The 24,416-nt window shown below is 64.4% G+C and overlaps 1 protein-coding gene across 2 annotated transcripts in view; it reads left to right on the plus strand.

Moving 5' to 3' along the window:
* The first annotated feature begins 1,187 nt into the window (after positions 1-1,187).
* TTYH3 (tweety family member 3) overlaps positions 1,188-24,416 on the plus strand; it is a 30,056-nt gene continuing 6,827 nt past the window's right edge. For both annotated transcript variants that reach the window (XM_027613121.2, XM_027613122.2), the window contains exons 1-11: positions 1,188-1,517; positions 14,708-14,877; positions 15,007-15,118; positions 15,252-15,472; positions 15,753-15,848; positions 16,988-17,060; positions 17,548-17,623; positions 19,750-19,805; positions 20,449-20,541; positions 22,444-22,536; positions 22,862-22,998. In XM_027613121.2, coding sequence (XP_027468922.1) covers positions 1,395-1,517; positions 14,708-14,877; positions 15,007-15,118; positions 15,252-15,472; positions 15,753-15,848; positions 16,988-17,060; positions 17,548-17,623; positions 19,750-19,805; positions 20,449-20,541; positions 22,444-22,536; positions 22,862-22,998 — 1,250 coding nt within the window. In that variant the 5' untranslated portion in view covers positions 1,188-1,394. The remainder of the gene's footprint in view (positions 1,518-14,707; positions 14,878-15,006; positions 15,119-15,251; positions 15,473-15,752; positions 15,849-16,987; positions 17,061-17,547; positions 17,624-19,749; positions 19,806-20,448; positions 20,542-22,443; positions 22,537-22,861; positions 22,999-24,416) is intronic.

Raw genomic sequence — 24,416 nt, forward strand, 5'->3', positions numbered from 1 at the left:
AAGAAAACAGACAAGTCAGGGCAATCAGGTGAGCAGAGGGACAGGCCTTTTGGGAAGCCACTGCCCAGTTATCTGCAAGAGCCCGGCCCAGCCTGCCGGAAGGGGCCCGTCTGCCCACAGAGCTGGCTGAGCCAGAGCAAAGTAGGTGGCAAAGTCCCAGGTGTAGGGAAGGACCTGTTTCTCAGAATGCAAGAGGTCCAGAAATAATGCCGCAGGGTGGTGACAAGCCAGAGCCAAGATGATATGAACCTACTGCCCTGGGGTGCAGAGAGAGGGGCGAGCCGGGGCCAAGTACTTAGAGCATTTCCAGCCTCCTCTGTTCTTGGGGCTCCCAGCTCGACTTTAATAAGCATGATGATGCCTATTAGGAAGTGCGGCTATGTGGCTCCAAAGTCCACGCTGGGCCCTCCCTGGCCGTTGCCTTCACTTCCAGGCTCAAGGAGGCCAGGACAGAGCACTGTCTTAACAGAAGACGCCACCTTCCCCACAAGGGTTGGCCAGGCAGGGACTGGATCTACGCGTCCACCCCCTTACACACTCTACTGGGTCACGCTTTGATGTCCTGAGCACTTAGACTCATTGTACTTCCCTTTCACAGACAGGGGCATTGATGAACAGAGAGCATATGTAACTTGTTCAAGATCACACAGCCATCGATGACCAAGTCCGGCTGTGAGTCCAGACCATCGTTATTTGACAGACAGGCTTGCGGGCTACACAGGCTGCGTGCGGGGGAGGCCGGCCCAGCCCCTCCAGGCCGACCCCCGCAGAAGCTCAAGGAACGTGCAATGGTCGAGCCAACGAGCGAGCGCCCGGAGAAGCACGGCTAGGCGAGTGGACGTGCTCCCAGGGTTGCAGCTCCCGCCCCCACCTGCGGGTGGAGAGACTGCGCCCCTCGGCCGCGGGAAGGGGCCCCCTTGGTGGGCGGAGCCTCGTCCAGCGAGCCAATGGTGGGACCGGGGGCGGGCGCGCGGGGGGGCGGGGCCAGCGGGCGGTGGGCCGGCGGACAGAGGGGCAGGGCCGGCGGTCGGCGGGCCAATGGCGGAGGGGGGCGGGGCTGGGGGATGGGGCGGGGCCGGCGGGCGGCGGGCCAATGGCGGCGCGAGGGCGGGGCGGCGGGCGGCGGGCGGGGGCGCGAGGAGGCGGCTGCTGCGGCGGCGGCGGCGGCGGCGACGGCGGCGGCGGCGGCGGCGGCGGCGAACAAAGAGGCGGCGGGCGCGGGCGGCCGAGCGGAGCCGAGCGCTGCCGAGACGGGCCGAGCCGGGCCGGGCCGGGCCCAGGAGTGTGCGGGCGATGCGGGCGGCCAGGCGGGGGTTGGCGGACCCCTGAACCCCTCGCCCCCTGGCCAGCGAGGGAGCCCCGCGGCGGCACGCGCCCGAGACGGCCAGCCCGCCATGGCCGGGGTCAGCTACGCGGCGCCCTGGTGGGTGAACCTCCTGCACCGGCTCCCCCACTTCGACCTGCGCTGGGAGACCACCAGCAGCCAGTTCCGGCCCGAGGACACCGACTACCAGCAGGTGACGCGCCCCCCCCCCGGGTCGGGGGTCAGGGCCCTGGGTCACGGCCCCTCCTTTCGAAGGTCTGAAGACTCCCGAAACCCCTCTCCCTAATCGAGGGTCTCGGGGGTCCCCCTCCCCGAGGGTCGCCGTCGCCCCCATCCTCCTGGAGGGTCACGGCCTCTGCCTTCTTGTGAGTCACAGCCCCCTTTCTTCTCCAGGGTCTCCTCCTGCGTCCTGGGGCTCCCCTCCACGAGCGTCTAAAGACCCCCATCCTGCATCGAGGGTCCACGGCCCTCCTGCAGATTCTAGCTTCCTCCTCTGGTGTCACTTAGGCCCTCCTTTCTGGGGTCATGTGCAGCCTCCTCACTTCCCTCCCTGGAGCCCCCTCTGCCAGCTGTCAGCTCCAGCCCAGGCCCCTGCCCAGCACCTGGGGCAGCCCTGAGCTGGGGCCCTGCACAGCCCCCAGCCCAGAGGAGCCCCGGGCTCTGAGACCAAGCTGATACCTGAGAGCACAGGGTGCAGCCGGGAGGGGATTCCTCCCCCCCTCCTCCCCCCCCCAAGCTGGGGAATCCCATGCCCTGCCAAGATTTTGGTGGGTGAGTGAGCTGGGCAGATGCCAGCCCTCTCTGGCCCGCAGTGACCCCCTGCTGGATGGCCAGGTGCAGTGACACCTGGCCTGCCAGGAGCCCCTGAGGAAGGGAGGCCCGGCCACAGGAACCCGAGGTGGGCCTCCGTCAGGGAGGCTGGAAAGGGGCTGAGCCTGGGCAGAGTGGGGAGCAGTGGAAGCCTTTGCAGCCTTCTCCCCAACGGGCCTGCTCCCCCAGCCCTGCTGATCTGTTTCCAAGCAGACTAGAAGGGGGCCAGGGGTTGCCCAGGCATGCCCAGAGACAGCAAGATTTTTATAAAACTCGACGCCCACATTCTAGAAGCCCAGCCTTGGGGTGCTGACCAGTGTGGGAACAGCACCCTTCTGTGCTCCCCGGGGCCTTCCTTATGTCTTGGCTCTGTCACGTCCGTTCCCTGGCACCCGCAGGCCAGGGGCCATGCTTTACTTTAGGAAGTTCTCTGCCAGTTATCAGTTGGGAAGCTCTGGGGCTGCCCCTGGGGCCACCTGGGGTGTCTGGGATCCGCACAGAGCTGGCCTGCGGGCTGCACCTGCCATGCTGCCAACCTCGGTTGGGCCGGCTGCTTGCCCCCCCTGCCCTCTGGGGCTCCTGGGATACGTTGTGGGGAGTGAGTGAGGGGCGGATGCCTACAGCCTGTGGAGGCCTCCAGAATGGTGGCTGCCCCCCCCCCCCCCCCCCCCCCGCCACTCAGTCTGACTCCCTGCAGGGCCCTGTGCCGCTGAGAGGTCCCTGGTGTCTGCCCCCAGCTTCTGTGAGTACTGTTCCCTCCTCCGCTGTGGGAGGGCTCTGACTCACTCTCCTGCCTCCTCTCTGCGGAGCAGAATTAGCCACTGAATAATTCACGGCGTGGAAACCAGCCTGTCTCCATCCCCCGCCGCCTCCGCTCCTGGCTGGGGGCTGTAGAATGAGCCAGGCCTGGACATACATCCTGCCCCTGCCCTCCTGTGCTGGTGCTTTTAGGCGAGCACTTGAGCTCTCTGATCCTTCATTGTCACATCCCAAAATCTGGGCTGGCCCACTTTCGTGGGGTCGCAGTGGGGGGTGCAAGGGCCCTGTGCCCCTGCTCCATTTTTGGTTGCAATAGACAGAGCTCCTTTCCTGCATGGCTGGGCAGTGGGTCAGTGCGAGCCATGGCCTGCAGCCCCTTCCTGTCTCCCCTGGTGGAGTATTCCTCGCTGCGGTTGGGGGGCAGCTGTTCCCATCCCATTTCCCTCTGGTGGGTGATAGAGCCCTCAGCCTCCTGACCCAGGCACCCCCTCTTGGCCTGGGAGCCTGTTACGCAGGCCCCCACCTGGGCTACCGGATCTGGCAGCCCTGTACCCCCCCATGTGGGCTGGGTCCAACTGGGGAGGAGGCCTTCTGCCTTCTGGACTACCCAGGGGACGAGTGGGGCCTCAGTCCAGGGAAGAGGGGGTGTGTGTGGCATGAGGAGACCAGCCTTTGCTATTTCCTGCCCCCACCATCCACTGCTGGGAGCCCTGGTAAAATCCACTGGAAAACCCCATGAGCTAGGCCGTTTTGGGACACTGTGTGGGGCTGTCTCTCACCAGCCCTTTCTCACACAAGCCTGGGAGAGGAGGATGATCGTCTCCATTGTACAGATTAGCAAACCGAGGCTCAGAGAGGGGATTGGCTCAGAATCACATAATGAGTAGATGGTAGGAGCCAGAGTCAGTCGTGGGAGGGTGGGGGCCTCCGGGGTCCCCCTCTGCCGGCCCCCTGCAGGGGCTAGGAGCCGACGCAGGGCGATTCTGAGGGCTCCCAGGGTCCTGGCTGGTCCTCCACTGGGGACTTTGGAGCCTCTGCAGGAGCAAGGATGGCATTTCTCTTGGGGCTGAGGGTCTCAGGTTCCCATGTTCCCAAGGCTGCCATCCTGGAGAGGAGGTGCCCCACGGCCTTTGCATCCATCTCTTGGGGGCCCGTGAGGTTTGCTGAATGGACAGATTACAGGGAGGGTGCCACTGTGGTTTGTGTGGGGGCCGATGGGATCTGTGGGAAGGCAGATACTGGAAGGAGGCAGAGAAGCTTCTGGAGTTTGCTCTGTGCTACCCCACCCGCCATCTGCCTGGCAGGAGGGGCTGCTGATCTGGTTCCCCTGGGGCTGGGCCCAGAGCTCCCCGCACCAGGGGTGGCTCAGTGGGGGGGGGGACTCTCATTTTTGGGGGGGGCAGTGAGGAGGATTGCAGGCCCAGAGGAAGGAGGAGACTCCCTAGTGGCCATCACGGCTGAGTGGAGCCGGCTGGGCCCCGTGTGTGGGGCCTGATGTGGCCTGAGGCCAGCCTGCTCTGGTGATGGTAGGGCCTGTCCTGGCTTTGGGCAGGGGTCCCGGAGCCTCCTCTTCAGGCTGGAGAGTGGGGGCCCGGGCACCAGCTCTGTTGCTTCCTACTTGTGTGACCTTGGGTGCGACCAGCCATCTCTCTGGGCTTCCCTCAGGGTGTCTGCCCCATCAGTCCCCACCAGCCCTCATGACTCCCCCTCCCAAGCCTCTCCACACCCCTGCGTCCTGAGACAGAAGTCAACTTCACTCCCTTTGCCCTTAGCCTCTCTTATCGGTGCTTGTTCCCTCTGCCAACTCGGGGTTGGTGGGGGTGGGCTGGAAGCTATGAGGTGCCAGAGGCATCAGGACAGGGCTTTTAGGAGCTCAGTGGTCAGGGAAGGCTTCTTGGAGGAGGTGCTACCAGGCCTGCCGTGGAGGGTGTCAGCTAGGCCGTGAACGTCCTGAGACCCTAAAGATAAGACTGAAGTAGCCACGCATAGACCTTGGGGAAGACAGTTCCTGGCATCAGGAAGAGCACATGCAAAGGCCCTGAGGCAGAGAGAAGCCTGAGCCTCAGCCCCAAATAAAGGAGTCTGAATGTCCTGCCTTGGGATGTAGTGAGCACTCTGTGCCTGGAGGTGCGTGAACCCAGATCTGGTGTCTGCTTAGAGGGCATTTTGAGCTCTGGGTCCTATGACCGTCGGGGGCCAGTGGTCTCCTAGCTATGACCACAGACTCCAGCAAGTTCAGTCGCGTCCCTGACTGCAGGCTGGTGGTGGCATAGCAGCCGTGCCCTGTGGGTGGGCCAGCCCTGTTCTCACCCTCCTCACTGATCCAGAGGTTCAGAAAAGTGTGGGTCGCCTGTCTTCTCATTTACAAAACTGATAAACACTCATGGAACATTTGGAAAATAGGAACAAGCGTGAAAAAAACCCCCAAAAAGCCCCTCTGGCTGGATTCTGTCCATGCAGAGTCCTGTGGGGTGGGTGTCACTTAAAACTACATTCACACCGTGCGCCCTTATTGTCACTGCCTTTTGGACCCTATTGTTGGCCCTTGGTTCTTGACGCTTGGTCAGCGTCCCATGGTGACAGTCAGGATGCTGAGGCTGCAGGTGACAGAAACACACCAAATGAGACAGAGCTTACTGAGGAGTGGGCGGAAGCTTCTAGAGTACCCCGTGCACGGACAGAGCTGAGGAGCTGGACGTTGGGGATGCAGGGGTGGGGGGACAGGGTAGCCCCTGTGGAACAGATGGACTGTTTCCTTGTTGGCGGGGGAGGGGGTTGGGGGCGCGGCCTTTGGTTACCTCTGTGACCAGGTCTGCACCTTGGTGGCAGTGTGGGTGGGGGAGGTCATGGGAAACTTGGCATTGCTGTGGAGTCAGCATCATCGGGCCCCATCCTTCTGCCTGGTTTTCAAGGGTCTGGGGAGGTGGTGAGGAGCCCGTGTCCCCAGTGCTGTAGTGCTCTGCGCAGGGGACGGGCAGGAAGGGACATGAGCTGTTTGGCCCCGGCCAGGGGCCCTTGGGCAGGCTTTGGGCAGGCTGCGCTGTGGCTCTTAGCCCGGGCCGCAGTTGCGCTGCCAGAGGGGCCCCTGCTGTTCTTTTTCCCAGCATTTCTCTGGGCGGCCACACAGTGGCCCTCGGGGTGGGGGTCATGGCCGCTCTAGGCGCAGAGTCTAGGCCACTGGCCAGCCAGCATCGGTGGCTGCTGGTCCAGCCTGCCACCCTCCCTTTCCGTGGACACAGCAGCCCCCGTGCAGAGACTTCCTGGGCCCCCCAGCAGGGGCTGGTTCTGGGGAGCACAGTGGGTGTTGGGACTGGGCCCCCTCCCCCCAGGCAGCTCTGCTGAGTCTTTGGGGAAGAGGAACCAAATCCGCAGCCCAGGGACTGGGTCACAGATATGGGAAGTTCCCCCCATGACCCCCGCCCCAGGACTGGGGCATGTGACCAGGCTGGTGGTAGTTGTGGCAGAACCCCAGGAGTGCCTGCCCTTAGCCCTGTGCTGGGCCAGGACACACACACAGCCCTCGCATGGCTCTGCGGAGCTTCTCGTGGTCTTGGGGAGGGTGAGGACTCAGACCCACAGACAGACCATGGCAGCTCGGTGTGGTGGGGCTCTGATGGGCCATGCTGGGCCCGGTTGCCCAGAGCAGGGAGCCACTCACGCTGTCATTGGTGGGGGCCACCGTCCAGAGGGTGCCCTGAGCTAAGGTCCTAAGGAGGGGCCCATGAATGCCAGGGCCTGCCCTGGGGTCCCTGCCAGAGATGGGATGGCACATGCCCTCCAAATCGGGTCTGCCGTCTGCCCAGCAGGGCTCCTGGGGCGTCCGTGGCACACATCTGCCGAGACAGCGAGTCTGCTTCATGCTCTGGATGGGGCTGTGCGGACTTTGGTGGGTCTCAGTCAAGGCCAGGCCTCCAGGCCAATATCAGGGGCAGGAGGAGGGCTGCAGAGAAGGCACCTGGGTATGGGGTGTGCCCCCAGGAGCAGGACCAGGTGGAGGGCCCAGGCTGCGCCAGGGCCTGCAGGGGGCGGGTGGGTTGTGGGAGAGTGGCTGTGCGGGGCCCCTCGTGAGACTCCCCTTTCCACTGCCCCCCTGCCCAGGGGTTGGGTTGCTAGGTGCCCAGATGGGCTCGTGCACACACACAAACGGCCCCCCTCGGGCCTCAGTTGGCAGGCCCCTTCCACTCCCCAGAGGAAGCTGGCTGAGGCCAGGGTCCCCACAGAAGAGGCAGGTGGGCTGTGAGGGGTAGGTGTCGACCACAGGGGCTCTGTTTTGTCCCACAGGCACCCGTGGTGGTTGGGCCTGTCCCGTACTAGCCGAGGGCGTGGGGTAAGGCCGGCTTGCCCACAGCCTGAGTGGCCACTGCCTTCTTCCTCTGAGGAGGGTACCGGCCCACGGTGCCCCCCACCCAGTTCTGTCTGCTCTGGCCCCGTGCACTCCACTGGGTTCCTGACTACCGTGAGGGCTGCTACGGAAGTTCTGGTGTGCGGTCCAGCCCTGGCCCCCGAGTCTGGGGTTAGGCTGCACCCCCTGAGCCATATCTCCCTGGTTGATGTGTGTCCTGGGACTGGGCTCGGGCTGGCCCAGTGATGGGACAGGGCCCGTCTGGTGGCTCTGGGCTGTCTGTGAGGCCTGTGGCCTGGGTCTCTAGGGGTGGCCGGTGGAGAGGCGCTTACAGACAAGCCTGGGGAGGAGCGGAGGACTTTTCTGGGTGTCATGCTGGGAAATGTGTTCGAACGCCAGGACCAAAACAGACACCCTCGCCGTGGGGAGGGCAGCCCCTGTGCCATGCTCTTGTGTGACCGTTCACTCCATAAGCCTGTGTGGCACGGGCACCCAGAGGGCAGCGGGTGGGGGCTGGGTTGGGGCGTGACCCGCTAGAGCTTCCTCGGGGCCTTCCGCCCAGGTCCGGCCTTGCCACGCCTCTGTCCCCGTGGTTCCTGGAGGACAAGGGCGAGTGTGGTGTGTACCCTGTGGGGACATCGGGGCGCAGCTGCTGCATGTCCATGTGAAGCCTGGTGCTCCAGGTCTCAGACCTCAGCGTGGGGGGACTCGGACGGACAGCTGGGCCCCTTCTGGGCTCCTGCTTGGCCGGGCGCTGGCTGTGCGTTCTCCAGGATGGCCACGAGCTCACCGTCATGGAATTCGTGAAACCCAAGCCCAGCTCAGTGGAAAATCTGTTTTTAATTTCTGGTCGGCATCTGGGAGCTGCAGCCAAGTGTGTTAGAGGCGTGGGGGGCTGCGGGCCGAACAGCCAGCCTGGCGCCCAGCTCCGCTGCACGGCCAGGGCCCTCGGCACCCACTCAGGCTGGCCCGGGAGGTGAGGCGGGCCTTTTCCGGGGCTTTCCTCAGGAGGCCTGTGTGGGCTCAGACACTGCTTCCTGCGTCACTTACGTGCATGGCCTCTGTGTCCCTTCTGGCCTCAGGCCCCTGGCCTGGAAGGTGGGTGCCGCCCCCTCCCCAGGTGGTCGGGGGACCAGCGAGCCGTGTGTGCGGCTGGGCCACAGTGGTTGCTGAGGCCGAGAGCCAGCCGTCAGGGAGCGGTCAGCCCTGTGCGCTGGGAGCCCTTCCCGGCAAGGCACCCCAGACACAGAGGAGCCAGGGCTGCGGCCCAGCCCAGCCCCAGGGCTCCAGCCGACACACACGTGTGCGTTCCTAGATGGTGCCTTGGGGTTTGGGATCCCGCCAGCCTCCTGGACACCCTAACCTGGTCTCTTCCTCTGGAGGAAGGCCCTTGGCCGTTCTGGGGCTGGGGTAGGACGCCCCCCTGCCCCTGGAAGCAGTGGAGGGGCATGCTGCTCCCCTCCCACCGCACCTGTCTGCCCCCGCCCTATCCACCAGTGCCCCTCGGGACACAGGTGGGCAGCCTGGATCCCCTGCCTCCCATGGTGCCCTGATGGTGCGCTCTGACACGTGTTTCTGCACCCCTGGTCATCCGCCTGGCTCCCAGGCCCTCCAAGACTACGGGGCCTGCACTGCCGGGATTCTGGGAGACGCCTGCCCCACGGGGGCTGTGTGTCTTGTGCCCTGTGTCCCCATGTCAGGCCTGGTGCTGAGTCTGGATGCCACACATGCTGATGCGCTTGGTCTCAGGCTGGCCCCGGACCGAGGGCCTCCCCACTCCAGTGAGGCAGGGGTGACCAACATGAGGACGTTGGGGTGTGGGGCAGTGGGGTCCTGGGCCCCTGGAGGAATTTGGACTTGCCTTCTCTTTGGAGCTTTGCCCTTTGCCGCTGGACGAGCTGCCTCAAAGGGAGGGCTGGTGCAGGGAGGAGCGGGGGCAAGCTGAGGGGCAGGCCTGCCGACCACGGCCTTCTGCAGGGGCACCCACCTCTGCAGGCTTTGGGGCCTTGCTGGCCCCTCTCATGCCATGGTGAGAGGGGGAACCTCAGGCACAGAGGCTCCTCTCCAGGGAGGGGGTGTGTGGGGAGATGGTCCACTGGGGGTCCCAACGTGTGGTCCACATGTGACGTGCTCCTGCACAGGCTTGCATGTGGCTGCGACCGGGCTTCCTGTGTGTAGCCGGGGTCCTGTGTGGCTACCCTGGTCTGTTGGCCTCGGGCACATTGGTGTGGCCTGCCCTGGAGCTGAGCCTGACGTTGTGCATGGGTCGGGTGCAGGGGCCCGGCCACTGACAGGCCGTGTCCAGGCCAGTGGTGGGGCGTCAAAGGGACGGGCTCATAGTCCTCAGCTCCTCACACCGTGGTCTCCGTCCATGGATGGGGCCAAGCCTCCCGCTGCAAAGCTCTTAGTAAGGTTTGGTGGCACACTGTGGGCCCTCCCCTCCCGGGGCTAGTTGGGGCCCCCAGTACCCCAACTGCCAGCAAGCCTGGGGCTGAGCCAGGGATCCCCCCCGACCCCGTGCAGGGAACCAGCTTAGGCTCACACGGAAAACAGCTGCTTCCCTGGGCCCGTCTTGCCCCCTGCTCGCCTGCCAAGGCTGGGGTCTTGGGTCCCTCGGGAGACCTCAGACCTGGGCCAGGGGGAGGCTCTAGACCCCAAGCTCTGGCTCGTGGGGTGTTTCCAGAGTGGGTGGGGGCTTTGGGGGGCCTTGGGGCTCACAGGAGAGTGTGTGGGCACAGGCCAGGGCGGGGGCCGTCCTCTGGCAGGGGCTGCAGGGGCCTTGGGGGGGGGGGTGGTCCAGGGCTGAGAAATGAGCTGGAGGGGCGGGAGGGCCACACGAGGCCCCACTGCAGGCGCCCTCACAGAGCCCAGCGTGCTCTTAGCGCTTCAGGTGGCTGGCAGCTGGCACCGTGGCCCGCGGTCAGGATACGGGCCTGAGCATCTCGCCTCGCCTGACCGAGCGCTGACATCACTTCCATCACAGACGGAAAATTCCATTTGGTCAGAGCCCAGATGCTGATCAGACATTTCCCATTCTCTTTCTGAATGGGCCCAGGGGAAGTGAAGGGGACGCCAGCCCCTGGCCAGGGGAGGCGGGGCTGCCATGGGCACGCCGGCCGAAGAGGAGACGGGGCCAGAGGTCACGCTGGGCGCCCCGTGCCCGGCTCGGGCACCCAGCTGGCAACAGGCTCTGCAGCTTCGCCGTGATGGGCTGGACCGCCCCCCCCCCCCCCGCCACCGCCGCCGAGCCCCCCTGTGTGAACCGGGAGGGTGCTGGCACCTGCCCTGGGGCTGAGGGGAGCTGTGGTGGTCCGGGCCCCGGAGCCCGCCGTCCTGCCAGAGACGAAGCTCCCAGCCGCTCAGACCTTGGGGTGGGGAGCCAGGGGGCCAGGTCTGAGTGCCAGAGGGAGCACCGCCCCTGCTAAATTGATGAGCTCAGGAGGCCTTTCCAGCACTCCCCGGGGAAGGTGTGGGCAGACAGACCCCACTCCTGGTCAGGGGGCTTCCTGGAGCTGGGCAGACAGACCAGCAGGGGACGAGGTAGCACCCTGGGTGTGTGGACGCCTGGCTCCCAGTGGGCAGGGTTACAGGGGTGATGTGGGGGTGGCAGCGGGGGCACCCGGGCTTCTGCCTGTCATTGCCTCCAGGGAAGCCTCTGCAAAGTCACTTACCCCCTTGGTACCCAGCTCTGAGCCCCAGGACACAGGATCACCGTCAAGCCTGGCCCTGGGGCTCCCTGGGCAGTGGTCATCCCCTAGCCCCTGCTCCTTGACTAGGCGCCGTGAGGCAGGGCTGGGATGGGAGTGGTGTCCTCCGCGCCTGTGGCCGTGGCGGCTGTGTCCCCAGGCAGGTGGCCGTGTGTGAGGCGGCCTTCCCCTCTTCCCAGTCACAGCAGGTGGCCCAACACCCAGGTGCTTGGGACCCCCCCTCCCTGCCCACGACCCCCAGGAGCTCCAGCCACAGGCTGCTGGGGAGACCACAGGGTGACCGCTCATGTGCACGTGTGAGTGTGAATATGGGCGTGAACGTCTAGGAACGCATGGGTGCGGGAGTGCACGTGTGGGCATAGATGTGGACGTGCTCAGCTTGTCCTGGACCCCCCCCGCCCCAGCAGCCAAGGTGTCCACTTTCTGCCCCCGTGCCGCCCACCGGGCAGCAGCCCTCGAGACCCTGACCTTTCCTGGGGGACCCCCGTGGAGGTGCTGTTCTGAATGTCTCCAGGGACTGGCTCCTGCAGTCCTCACGGACCCCGGCCAGGAGACAGAGGTTCCTGTCTCCACCCTATAGGTGGGGAAACTGAGGCATGGAAGTTGAAGTCACTGACTCACGGTCATGTCTTTGAGCCAGGCTGAGCAGCATTAGAACCTTGGTGCTTTGGTTCCCAGCAGGCTGGACCGCCCCACGTGGGCCTGAGTTTTAGGGTGGCTGGGGGGGCGTGCCTCTGTCTAACTGAAGGCAGTTCTGGGCCTCCTGGTAGCCAGCCAGGGTGTGCCTCTCCTCCACTGTGGCTCCTGGGGGACTGGGCGCCAGCAGGGCCTGTGTGACCACGCCACAGACTGAGAGGGGCCCACCCCACCTCGGCTGCCGGGGGCCTTCTCCTGCAGGACAGCCCCGGGGCCAGGGGACGGTCACATCGCCTCACAAAGGTGAGACCGGGGTGCAGAGTGCAGCAGGGCCCGACTGCGCGGGAACGGTCACGTGGCAGAGCTGGGCTCGGACCAGGGGCCTCCCACGCTCAGCTGGAGAGAGCTACTAACAGGTTTCTGGTTCTGCGTTTTAATTATAAAGTTAGTACAAGTGTGTGGTTTTCAAGCAAAGAAAACCCCAAAAGACCCACAACAACCAAACAAACCAAATCAAAGCTGTAGGAGAGGGCTCAAGGAGGGTACAAGGGGAACTTCTGCCCGCAGGGGTGCGGCCCCTCCCTGACCTTCCGGGCAAGGACGAGCCGGCTCAGAGAGGCGCCTGGCCACGGTCAACCCACAGACTTGTCCCGGCGTGCTCCCGTCCTGCCCTCTGGCTCTGCGTGGCCCAGCTCGCGTCCGGCAGGTGCCGCCCCCCGCCGCCCACCAGCCTGGCAGCTCCGGGGGCTGCGAGCAGTATCTGTCGGGGACCTGTGGGGCCTGGCACCTGCCTTGGCTCCCAGAGGCGCGGTGAGCCCCGCCTGGCTCCAGATGTGAGGGGCCTGCTCGGCCGGCCGTGCTTCTCTTGCCTCAGTTTTCCCATCTGGCACATGGGAGTGGGTGGTCCTGACAGCCCTGAGGCAGTGACTGGGCCTGTCGTCACTGTGAGGGGCCGGGTAGGCTCTCGGGCCCTGTGCCTCTGGCCCCGGCTCCCCCACCTCGGGAGGATGTGCGTCCGTGTGCGGATTTGAACACCCGTTCCGAGCCCGCCCTGTTCTCCGGGGCGGGGGGGGGGGGGGGGGGGAGGGTCCGGGCAGGAGAGGAGGTGGCACGGTGGCAGGGTACGCCGGCTCCAGCCAGGGCCGAGGGAAGGCTGTTAGAACCCTGGGAGCCAGGGTCAGCAGGGCCTTAACGGGAGCTCGATCTGGGTGTGGTGTGGCCTCTGAGGGTGCGGGGCAGGGGCGGAGACCCGGTGGCCGTGTCAGGCCATGGTGACTGGGGGCTGGAGGGTGGCCTTGGTCGGTGTCAGCACAGATGTCCCGAGCGAGCCATGGCCCCAGGGGCCGTGTTGTGTTCTGCCCTTTGCCTCTGCCCGACGAGGTGGGGGGGGGGGCAGGGCCTGTGGCACCTCGGGTCAATGTCCGGCCCGTGCGTGGGAGGCAGACCCAGGGAACCCATTCGACCGTGCTGTTGCAAGCGCTCTAGTGTTTATTGACATCCGGTGCTGGGCAGGGTGAGGGCAGTCCTGATCCCAGGACCGGCGAGGCGAGCCCCTCCCTGGCTGGCCCTTGGCCCCATGACACGCCCGACTCTGGCCTGGAGACCCCTGCCTGCGGCCTGGGTCGTGGGAGCACCTACCCTCTGTGACATGAGCGCCCCTGGCCTCCGGGAGCCTTGGGCTGAGGAGGTGGCCCGAGGCCAGCTCCCCTCCCCCCACCCACGCGTGCGCAGGGGCGGCCAGGGCCCTTCAGGCCTCCTGCCAGTGCAGGGGCGGTGGGCGGCTGCACCCCCGGCCTGCAGGAGGAATGGAGGGCGCCAGCCCCGGATGGCAGCCCTCGGGGCACGGCCGTGGCCTGTGACTGCAGCCCCACGGTGCCACCCTGGTCTCCCCCAAGATGGGGCCCCCACCCTGTGCCTCGTCGTGCCGCCCGGCTCCTCAGTCCGCAGGGCACCAGTGTTGCTTTGAAGCATGGCTGGAGGTGCAGGCCCTGGTCAGGTGGGAGGTGGAAGAGCTCCACCTCAGGTATGGGGGGCTGGCCAGGGATGGTGGGCCTGGTGGGAGACCTCTGGGACCAGCAGGCTCCTGGGGGGGGGGGCGGGGAGTGCCATCCTGCCTCCGCTGCCTGGCAACCATCTCCTGGGAGACGTGCTGGGGGCCAGGGCTGCAAGGTAGCGGTCCCAGGGCCTCTGTGGCTGAGCCTCTCTTCCCAAGGGTCCCTGCCGGGGGGGTGGGGGGCCGGTGGGCGTTCCACCCCCCAGGGCACTCCAGGGACAGCCACGTTGCTGAGCGTTCAGACATGGGGAGGGAGGGTGTTTCCAGGTCCCCCTGAGGCCCAGTGTCTCTGCGGCAGTGCCTGTGAGGGCAGCTGTGGGGTGCCCAGCGGCCACACCACAAATCTGATGGTCCCCGTGGGGTGGGTGCCGCTGTGTGTTGGGCCTTCTGCGTGGCACTTTACCACCCCCCATGCGGTGCACATGGTCAGGCCACCACCCCCACCCCAACACAGGACGTGGTAGAGGTCCCAGCGGGGCCATGATGTGGGCACATGGGTCCTTCCTCCATATCTTCCCTGAAGCCAGTTTCTTTACCAGTGAACGGAGGTGACGCCCTGGGCCAGGCGATAGGGAGAGCGTGGTGCCCAGGGGAGGCAGGCCTGGCCCGTGTTCCAACAGATGGAGGCCCAGCCCACAGTGGGTGTCCCTGCTGGATCAAGTGAACCACTTCCCGTGGGGGGTGCCGACCTCGGTGCCAGGAGGGGGCTGCCGCGGGCACATCCTCCACCCTGGCGACTCCCGGGTTGTGGCTGGAGAATTCGGGGCCCTTCTGGCTTCCCAGGGCCCGGGGCCTCGCAAAGGCGGCCAGGTCCAGAGCAGGGTCCACGCTGAGGGGGGAGGACCCTGGGAGGACCCCACGGCCCTGCCCGCCCGGCCCCTCCGAGTGTGGCTTGGGTGCGGTCCTGGTGGCTAGTGCAGGGTTAAGGACGGGAGTCTGGGGGATCGCAGGCAAGCACCCAGGTGTCCCCAGAGCTGGAGGACGGTTCGGGGGGAGTGCGCCGGCGCGCGGTGTTACAGGTGCGCGGAGCCGGGCGCGCGCCCGCTCCTCCAGCGCCGCGTCCCCACCTCGCACAGGCGCTGCTGCTGCTGGGGGCCGCCGCGCTGGCCTGCCTCGCCCTGGATCTCCTCTTCCTGCTCTTCTACTCCTTCTGGCTGTGCTGCCGACGGCGCAAGAGCGAGGAGCACCTGGACGCCGACTGCTGCTGCACCGCCTGGTGCGTCATCATCGCCACGCTGGTCTGCAGGTGAGCGCGGGGCGGGACGGGGCCGGAGGGAGCTCCCGGCGGGCAGGCGGGCAGGCGGGCAGGCGGGCAGGCGGGCAGGCGAGGGGCCCGGCCGCGCCCTCACACGCCTCCCGCCCGCCCCCGTCTCAGCGCCGGCATCGCCGTGGGGTTCTATGGCAACGGGGAGACCAGTGACGGCATCCATCGGGCCACCTACTCGCTCCGCCACGCCAACCGCACGGTGGCAGGGGTCCAGGACCGCGTGAGTGGCCGTCCAATGGGGAGGGGGGCTCTGTCCCTGCTCCTAAACCCAATGTCTGCGTGTGTGCCCGAGGGGTGGGCATGTGCTGGGGGCGGGTCTGTGCCCGGGCTCACCGGCCCCCGGCCCGGCACAGGTGTGGGACACGGCGGCCGCTCTGAACCGCTCGGCGGAGCCCAGCCTGCAGAGCCTGGAGCGGCAGCTGGCCACACGGCCAGAGCCCCTGCGTGCAGTCCAGCGGCTGCAGGGCCTTCTCCAGACGCTGCTGGGCTACACAGCTGCCATCCCGTTCTGGAGGAACCCCAGCGTGTCGCTCGAGGTGCTGGCGGAGCAGGTGGACCTCTACGACTGGTACAGGTGCGGCTGGCCCTCTTTTCTGCCCGCCCCACCTGGCCCCTAGTGCCCGTGGGAGGGGTGGCCGCAGAGCCCCGGGGCTGAGGTTTTAGGGGTGGGAGGGGCCGAGTTCCCCAGGACCTCTTTTACAAGAAGGCTGATGCCAGCCCCTGTAGTCCCCATATTCCTGAACTGCCCCTGGATGTGCCTCTGGGCCCCAGGTTGTGTCCCTCCGGTCCGCTGGGCCCTGCCTGAGCACCACCCCCATCCCAGGGCGCCACCCACACCCTCTGTGTGCCCACAGGTGGCTGGGCTACCTGGGCCTGCTGCTCCTTGACGTGGCCATCTGCCTGCTGGTGCTGGTCGGCCTCATCCGCAGCTCCAAGGGCATTCTGGTTGGGTGAGTCTGTGGGCCTGAGGGGCGAGGGGGGACAGTGGGGGAGGGCACCCAAAGCACCATCTTCTGAGTCAGCCCCGCTCTCCCTTCCCCGTCTGTGCATCTGGACACTGGTCTGCCCAAGGGTGGGGCCCCACTCTGGCCCTCCTGTGCCCTTGGCCTGTGCCCCCAGTGGTGCGCACATCTGCCCTGGCGGTCCTTGGTTCCTGCTGGGCTCCTCCCCCTTGAGTCCGCACACTGTAACCAGAGACACCTGAGGACCTGTGCGGATCAGCTAATCGTGGGGACGCCAGAAGGTCAAGCTGGAGGCTCTGTCCTTGGCCTGGAGACGGTCTGGATTCAGAGCCCCACTGTGCCGCTCACTCAGCCGGCCACCTTGGGTGGGTGGCCCCCTGACACAGACACTCCGTCTCCTCATCTCAAAGATGAAGACGGAGATGGCTCTTCTGTAGGGTAGTGGTGAGATGTTCTCCTCCCCCGCCCCCAGGACAGTTGAACAGCCGTGTCCTGCCCCCACGCGGGCCAGGCACTGTGGGTGACAGTGCTGCGGGAAAGGGAGAACGGGGTGGGCAGGGCAGTCCGCAGTGCCCTGGAGGCCTGGCGGGGGAGGGGAGACCGGAGCAGAGCCCGGGGGACCCAGGGACGTCTGACCGTCAGCACGTGGCCTGCAGTGGGGAGAGTGTGAGGAGCAGCAGGGAGGCTGGGGGGCTGGACTGCAGGGAACGGGGAGACAGGTGAGGTCAGGCTTCAGGTGAGGCGGGAGCCAGCCAGAACCCTGCCGGGTGGTCCGAGGCAGCACCCTGCAGGGCTTGGGCCCCACGGGGTCTGGCCCAGGCTAACAGGTCCCTCTGGCCACACTCTGGAGAGCCGGGCGAAGGCCAAGACCCGCTGCCTGCCAGGGGGAGGGGGAAGCAGGAAGACCAGCACCCTCCCCCCCCGCCCGGCCCTACTATGAGCCGCACCCCGGCCTGCCCCAGCTGGGAGGGAGGTCTGTCCGTGCCTGGCCTTCGGGTGGCTCTAGCTAAGGAGGAGTCACAGCCCTTGTGTGGGCACACCCCCAGATGTTCCCCAGGGCCCCGGCCCTCTGGCCTGCAGCCACCCCAGCCTTTGGGGGGTGCTGATTGGCTTTCTTTTGCCCCAAGGGTCTGCCTACTGGGGGTCCTGGCCCTGGTCATCAGCTGGGGCGCACTGGGCTTGGAGCTGGCCGTGTCTGTGGTGAGTGGCAGAGGGGATGTGTGATCCCGGTCTGTTGGGCTGAGGCATGGGGAGGGGGGAGGAGATGTCACACGCCTCTCCCCTGGGACGCCGAGGTTCCACGAGGAGTGGGGACCTTTCTGTGGGCACACAGCAAGCCAGTGCCTCCCCACATTTGTATTTTATATATATATATATATATTTTTAAAGATTTTATTTGAGAAAGAGAGAATGAGAGACAGCACGAGAGGAAAGAGGGTCAGAGGGAGAAGCAGACTCCCCGCCGAGCAGGGAGCCTGACGTGGGACTCGATCCCGGGACTCCAGGATCATGACCTGAGCCGAAGGCAGTCGCTTAACCAACTGAGCCACCCAGGCGCCCCTCCCACATTCATATTTTACCTTCTGGAGCCGAGAGCAGACCTGGGGCTCAGGCTCTATCCGGGAGAGCTGAAGGATGGGGGACCTAGCTGGGTCACCCCCTCTTCCTTACCTGCACCTCCCCCCAGGGCTCCAGTGACTTCTGTGTGGACCCCGACACTTATGTGACCAGGATGGTGGAGGAGCACTCGGTGCTGAGTGGGGGTGAGTCTGCAGCTGTGTCTGAGCCGGCAACCCGGTGGCCAGGCTAGGGAGACCCAACTGAGCGAGGCCAAGGCATCCCCTCCCTCGTGGGCCCTCGGTCTGGGGGAGGCAGGACCCACACAGATCAGGAAGCTAGTGAGTGAATAGGAACACCTTCTGTGAGTTGGGGGCTGCTGAGAATATGAGGCTAGGTGCTGTGTGAGGCCAGTGATGGGGGTGGGGTGAGGGTGGAGGCAGGTGACGGGGCCAGGGGGGGCAAGTGGTGACAGACCGCTGCAGAGCAGACAGCGTGGCCTGCTGAGGAGGTGGCATTAAAATTGAACCAGAGGAGGCTGTGTGTCTTGTGCCAAGGCCCTGAGGCAGAAACAAACTTGATATGTTTGTGAGGCAGAAAATAGACCTGTTGTGAGAGGAGAGGGTGGGGAGGCCAGCAGGGCAGGAATTTGGGCTTAATTCTGGGGGATCCGTTGGAGGGTTGGAAGCCCTGAAGAGACATGGTCCACGATTGGATTGCCTTTTCAAAGCTTCCTTCAAAGCTGTTGGAGCGACAAGGAGGTCAAGCAGGAAGGCAGCGAGGCGCCCCTCCAGGCAGGAGATGGAGTGCCTTGAGCCCGCGGGGTGAGAGGTGGATGGGGACGTGCAGCAGGATGGGGCTCCTGGAGAAGCACGGTGTAGGGAGGGAGCAACCGAGGACTCTGCTCTCTGCCTGAGCCACCGTGGTCTCAGGAGCCCTGCACCGAGGCGGGGTGGGTGGGGAGCAGGTCTGGGGTTGGGAGTCCGCAGTGTGCTGCACGTTGGCCATCGCAGGAGGCAGATGCATGTAGGACTCTGGGGCTCGGGTGCAGCCAAGCTTGTGGGTTTGCCCTGCTGCCCTAGTGCTGCGGCTTCCTTGAGAGTAGGGTAGGGGGCTGTTGTAAGTGGCCTTAAGATCCTGGCCTCACGGGACCGTCTTCCCTCTTTGCCTGAGAAAGCCACAGGGGTGAGCACGTGGGCTGGTTTTTAGCTTCTCTGGTTGAAGGAACAGGTTCCACCTAAGCCTGAGGAGCCCCCCCAGGAGGGAGGGTTGTCTGCTCCCCGGCCTCCCCGGCTCCTCACTGCTCAGGACTCGTGGGTCCTTAGCAAGCACGAGCAGCCCCCAGCCTCAAGGGAGCGTGAGCCCCTGCCTGCGAGCTACAGGCCACCCCTCCCAGGGCCAGGCAGTGCCAAGGCCGGCGTGCTGGCTCCATTTACAGGTGGCCAAAGTGAACTGGGTTTCATACGCTCGGTGGGAGCGCAGGCCTGATGTGCGTGCCAGCTCTTGCCCCAGGCCCCGGGGGCCCCCAGAAGGGAGGCCTGGGACTCCAAAGCAGTGTCGCTGCTTCAGGTTAAGGGCCCTGACCCCGCCAAGCGGGCCTGCGGGCGGAGGGCCTCGTGGACATGGGGCCAGGCAGACAGGGTCTGAGTTCCCCCTCAGCTCCAGCCAGGCTCGGGTCTTTTGAGGTTTTCAGAATCAGAATTGTAAGTGAACCCCCATCTTTGAATGTTGGACGCCAAATTGACACACGTGTTTATGGGGAGTAGACAGGCAGGCCACCTGAGTCCTGGGCCCCCCCCAGCTGCCACACCCAGGCCGTGTCCCCTCCTTTGGGGGGCGCTGCTCCAGCCTAAGAACTGTTATCCCAGCTTGCCCCAGCAAGCCAGGAGCAGATGCATCCCCGTGGCTCTTCTGACTCCTTGCCCACCCCTGGTGCCGCGTCTGCTGCCCCAGGGGGAAGGGAGGAACAGGGCTGCGCCCCAAGAGTTGATCGTGCATGCTGTAAGGACCCTGCTTGTAGCAGAAGGGTCTGGGCCCTGGCCCTGGGCTCCCTGCAGGCCACATCTCCTCGCACACGTGCTCGAGCACACACAGGGACAACATACAGACGCGTGCACACACGGGCATGCGTGTCTGTTCACGCACGTGTGCAGAAATGCACACACAGGCACACACGCAGACCTACATGTAGATACACAGTTATGTGCAAGCATGTATACCCACACACGTGCACACGGATGCACACCAGCACACACGTGCTTGTGCACACACAGACGCGCACAGCACATGCACGCGGCAGGCCTCACGCAGCTACCTGGACCTCTCTCTGCAGACATCCTGCAGTACTACCTGGCCTGCTCGCCCCGTGCCACCAACCCCTTCCAGCAGGTGAGTGCTCGGGCTTCTCCTGCCCCTGGGAGGCCGCACAGGTCTTGAGTCCCACAGCCCCGATGTCTGCAGCCCCTTAGCCCCTCGGCCCCTCTCAGACGTCATTAGATTCTGGGACCCGAGGAGCTGTTGGGGGGCAGCTGGATGAATGCCATGTTGACATCACTAACTGCCCCTGGGGTTAGCGCCCTGGTGCCCTCGGCGCAAGTCTTTTGGGGTGGACTGCTTAATGCCGTCCAAATACCTGGGATTCCTTTCAGTTCTTGGGTTGCCCCTGGCCACCCTGCAGGGCAGAGCCAGCCGCCTGGCAGGCGCGGAGGGGCCCAGGGATGCCTCACCGCGGGAGGGGTCCGGGGCCCACTGTGGAATAACTAGGCAGGTGTCATGGTGGAGTTTGGAGGGAAACGCTTTGGCCCACTGCCTGTCGCTGCACATGATTGCATGGCCCTCGGGGGTCCTGAAGAACTACCCCTTTGAAGTCACTGTGCTTTTGGAATCTGTATTACCTCTGCGTGTGTGGGGACAGCCTCACGGGGAAGAGGGAGCAGCTTCCCCGCCCCGGGCCCGCCTGAGCTGGGTGCGCGTGGGGCTGGGGGAGGGGGGGCCGCCCCAGCTGGAATCAGCCAGCCTCTCTGTGGAGCAGAAGCTGTCTGGCAGCCACAAGGCGCTGGTGGAGATGCAGGACGTGGTGGCTGAGCTACTGAAGACAGTCCCCCGGGAGTCCCCGGCCACCAAGGTGAGTGGGCCGCACGGTGAGCAGCGCCTGCCCCGGCGCCCCCAGCTCAGGCAGCCTCCTGCTGGGACCCTGCCAGGGGTCTACCCCTCTCTCCCACCCTTCGGTGGAGAGGCTTCTCCTCCTCTCCTCCACTCGCCCTTCATTGCCCTGGGGGCTTGGGGTAGGTTTCTAAAAATAATTCTGCTCTTTATTTAAAAGTAATACTCTTCGAATTAAAAAAATAAAAAGGGGGGCGCCTGGGTGGCTCAGTCGTTAAGCGTCTGCCTTCAGCTCAGGCCATGGTCCCGGGGTCCTGGGATCGAGCCCCGCATCGGGCTCCCTGCTCGGCGGGAAGCTTGCTTCTCCCTCTCCCGCTCCCCCTGCTTGTGTTCCCTCTCTCGCTGTGTCTCTCTGTCAAATAAATAAAATCTTTAAAAAAATAAATAAATAAAAATAAAAAGGGAAAATGGGGACAGATGTAGGAAAAAAGTAAGGTCTGCCCCCCGCCCTTGGGGGTGTTCCGGGAACTGGGGAAGGGGGGCGGTGGCTTTTCCCCTGCGGTGTTCTGGGGCCTGAGCATTTCGTCCACATGTCTGTTACTGCACTCCTGACCAAGCCCAGCGTCCTGGGGCCGGGGGGGCCAGCCCGTGGGGGTCCTGCCCGTGCGTGCGCCACCACAGAGCGTGGGGGGCCGTCCATGCGCACAGCTGGGCTCAGGCTCCTCTCGTGACCCGCTGGACCTTCTGTAACAAGCTGTTCGCAAAATCCGAGTTAAAAAAAAGATGGACACGTAAACATACATATTAAAATTACTTTCTCTTATTATTTCTGTTTGGGCCAGGGCTCCTCTGGGTACTTTGCGAGTGAGTGGGGAGGTAGCCGGGGCTGCCGCAGCGGAGCTCCGCGTACTGGGGCGACTTAGACAGCAGGGACTCACTCCCTCACGTGCTGGAAGCTGGAAGTCAGCGAGATCGAGGCCAGGCGTGGGCTGGGCTGGCGTCTCCTGAGGCCTCTGTCCAGGGCATGGAGATCTCCCCATGTGTTCTCCCCGTGTCCTCGGGTGGTCATCCCCCTGGGCCTGTGTGTGGCCCCGTCCCCCTCCTCTTACAGGACCCCAGTCCCGTGGGATGGGCCCCCCCCCACCTCGTGACCTTCCTCTCGCCTTAATTACCTCCTGGAAGGCCCCGCCGACAAATACAGCCCCGTTCTGAGGTATTTAGGGTTAGGAACGCAACATAGGAATTTGCTGGGGGGACACAATTCAGCCCCTGTTGGTGAGTTGTTATCCTGGGATCCGCTTCAGAATCACAGGGCGCTCTTTGAACACGCGCCACGTAACACAGTGTTGGGTCTGTAACACAGCGGCTGGTCTAGAGGCAGCCCCGTCAACCCCAAAGGGTTTCTGGGAGGCATCTTTCCGTGGACACGATGTGGGGAGAGGTCCCCGTGTACACGCACACACACACACACACAGGCATGGACGCGCACATGCACAAACACACGCACACTGCAGGACCGGGCTCGCTCTATACAGAGCATTTGGATGACGTTTTGTCATCTAAAATATCATGAAAATTTTCCTTTTAACTGTTCCTTAAAGTAAGATTTTTAAGAGAACCAGGGCCCCATCAGGAGCTACGTGGGTCTTTGCTGTCTCTTCTCTTTTGACAGGCATCCATGGGTCCCACTTTCCCTGTATACTCATGTGCTCAACAGTCCCTCCAAGGCCAGGACACAGACTCTGGCCATCATTTCTAGAAGCCCAGGGTCCTCAGGGTCCGTGCCAAGACCCCAGGGTCAAGGGTGGTCTTGATGGCAGAGTGTGGGTGGATGGGCACCCAGAGGGCTCCCAGAGGACCTATGCCTGCCTTGCCCCCCACCCCCGACCGTGGTACTGACCTTGTGTGCTATGCCCCTCCCCAGGACCCCTTGCTCCGTGTCCAGGAGGTGCTGAACGGCACAGAGGTGAACCTACAGCACCTCACCGCCCTGGTGGACTGCCGCAGCCTGCATCTGGTGAGAACCAGCCTCTGGAGCCAGGGCACGGCAGCTGGGGAGCAGGGTGCAGCTGGGGGAGTTGGGAACAGAAGGGTGCAGCTGGGAGGATGGGGCAGAGGGTGCAGAAGGGGGTCTGGGGGGCAGAGGGAACAGCTGGGGGGGTGGGGACATCACCCATGGGTGGCTGGCCCGAAGCCCGGTCTGGAGCCGGGGTGGTCAGGCCGCTAACGGTGGGCTGGGCTGAGGCTCTGGCATGGCTTGTCTCACCCTGCCTTCCCCGTCTCTCTCCTGGTCTCTGCGGGCCGTGCTGTCCCCGTGCTGTCCCCATGCCCTGTGGCCTCAGGACTACGTGCAGGCCCTGACGGGCTTCTGTTACGACGGCGTTGAGGGCCTCATCTACCTGGCCCTCTTCTCCTTCGTCACGGCCCTCATGTTCAGCTCCATCGTCTGCAGCGTGCCCCATACCTGGCAGCAGAAAAGGTGAGGGGCTCAGAGCTCACCTCAGGCCACACCTCAGGCAGGATGTTTTGGGGACATGCCTTCTGGACACCCATACCCTCGTCCCCAGAGACAGGAGCAAATGCTTCCTCACCTCCTGACGCTCTCTGTAAGCCTCTGCGGTGCTTGGAGGCTGGCGAGTCCGGGGTGAGCAGCCCCATTTCACAGATGGAAAACAAGTCTACAGGAGCTCCAAGCCCAGGTGACATGTGAGGCCAGAGCCGGGGGGTGGAGCCAGGTGTCCCGGCCGCCAGCTCGGGCTCCATGCACCACGCCCTTCCACACCTCTGGCTGGCCTCGGGATGTCTCCTCCGTCTCCCTGCCCCTCAGTGCACATGTGTGGGGCTTGTGCATGGAAAGAGCAGCTGTCCAGCTGTGGGGACTGGGAGCTTCTGCAGGGCTAGAGGGCCCCAGGTGTCTGTGGCCTCCATGGCCCGTTCAGCTGGGTGACCAGGATGGCAGCTCCTACTTCCCATGGGGCTGTTAGGTCCTTATCTTTGAAGTGGGGGTCCTGGCAGCTCCTTCCTCAGTCTCCCTGATCAGTACTGAGTTGAGTGGTGTATTTAGGAGCCAAGCCCCTTCCCTTGCTCGGGCCCTTACACTTCATCTCCCAGACTCACCACCTCCCCTCCCGTTGGGCTGTGGCTGCACCTTGGTTGCCCAGATCAGCTGACAGGTAGCTCAGCTCAGATTTCTTCCCTCTGTCTGGATTTCTGCTCTATTGTTTTCTGTGGTAATGCTGCCAGTGGTGGTGATGGTGGTGGTGATGATGGTGATAATGATGATGATGGTGGTGGTGATGGTGGTGATGGTGATGATGGTGGTGGTGATGGTGGTGATGGTGATGATGGTGGTGATGGTGGTGATGGTGGTGATGATGATGGTGATGGTGGTGATGGTGGTGATGATGGTGGTGGTGACGGTGATGGTGATGGTGGTGATGGTGGTGGTGATGATGGTGGTGGTGATGGTGGTGACGGTGATGGTGGTGGTGATAACAGTGGTGGTGGTGATGATGATACTGATGGTGATGGTGATGGTGGTGATGGTGATGGTCACCATGATGGTGATGATGATACTGATGGTGATGGTGGTGATGGTGGTGGTGGTGATGGTGGTGGTGATGGTGGTGATGATGGTGGTAATGATGGTGGTGGTGATGGTGGTGGTGATGGTAACGGTGGTGGTGGTGATGATGATACTGATGGTGATGGTGATGGTCACCATGATGGTGATGACGATACTGATGGTGATGGTGGTGATGGTGGCAGTAATGATGGTGGTGATGGTGGTGATGGTGGTGGTGGTGATGGTGGTGGTGATGGTGGTGGTGATGGTAATGGTGGTGGTGGTGATGATGATACTGATGGTGATGGTGATGGTGGTGATGGTGATGGTCA

Source organism: Zalophus californianus, chromosome 10 (genome assembly GCF_009762305.2).
Source record: "Zalophus californianus isolate mZalCal1 chromosome 10, mZalCal1.pri.v2, whole genome shotgun sequence".
NCBI lineage: Eukaryota > Metazoa > Chordata > Mammalia > Carnivora > Otariidae > Zalophus > Zalophus californianus.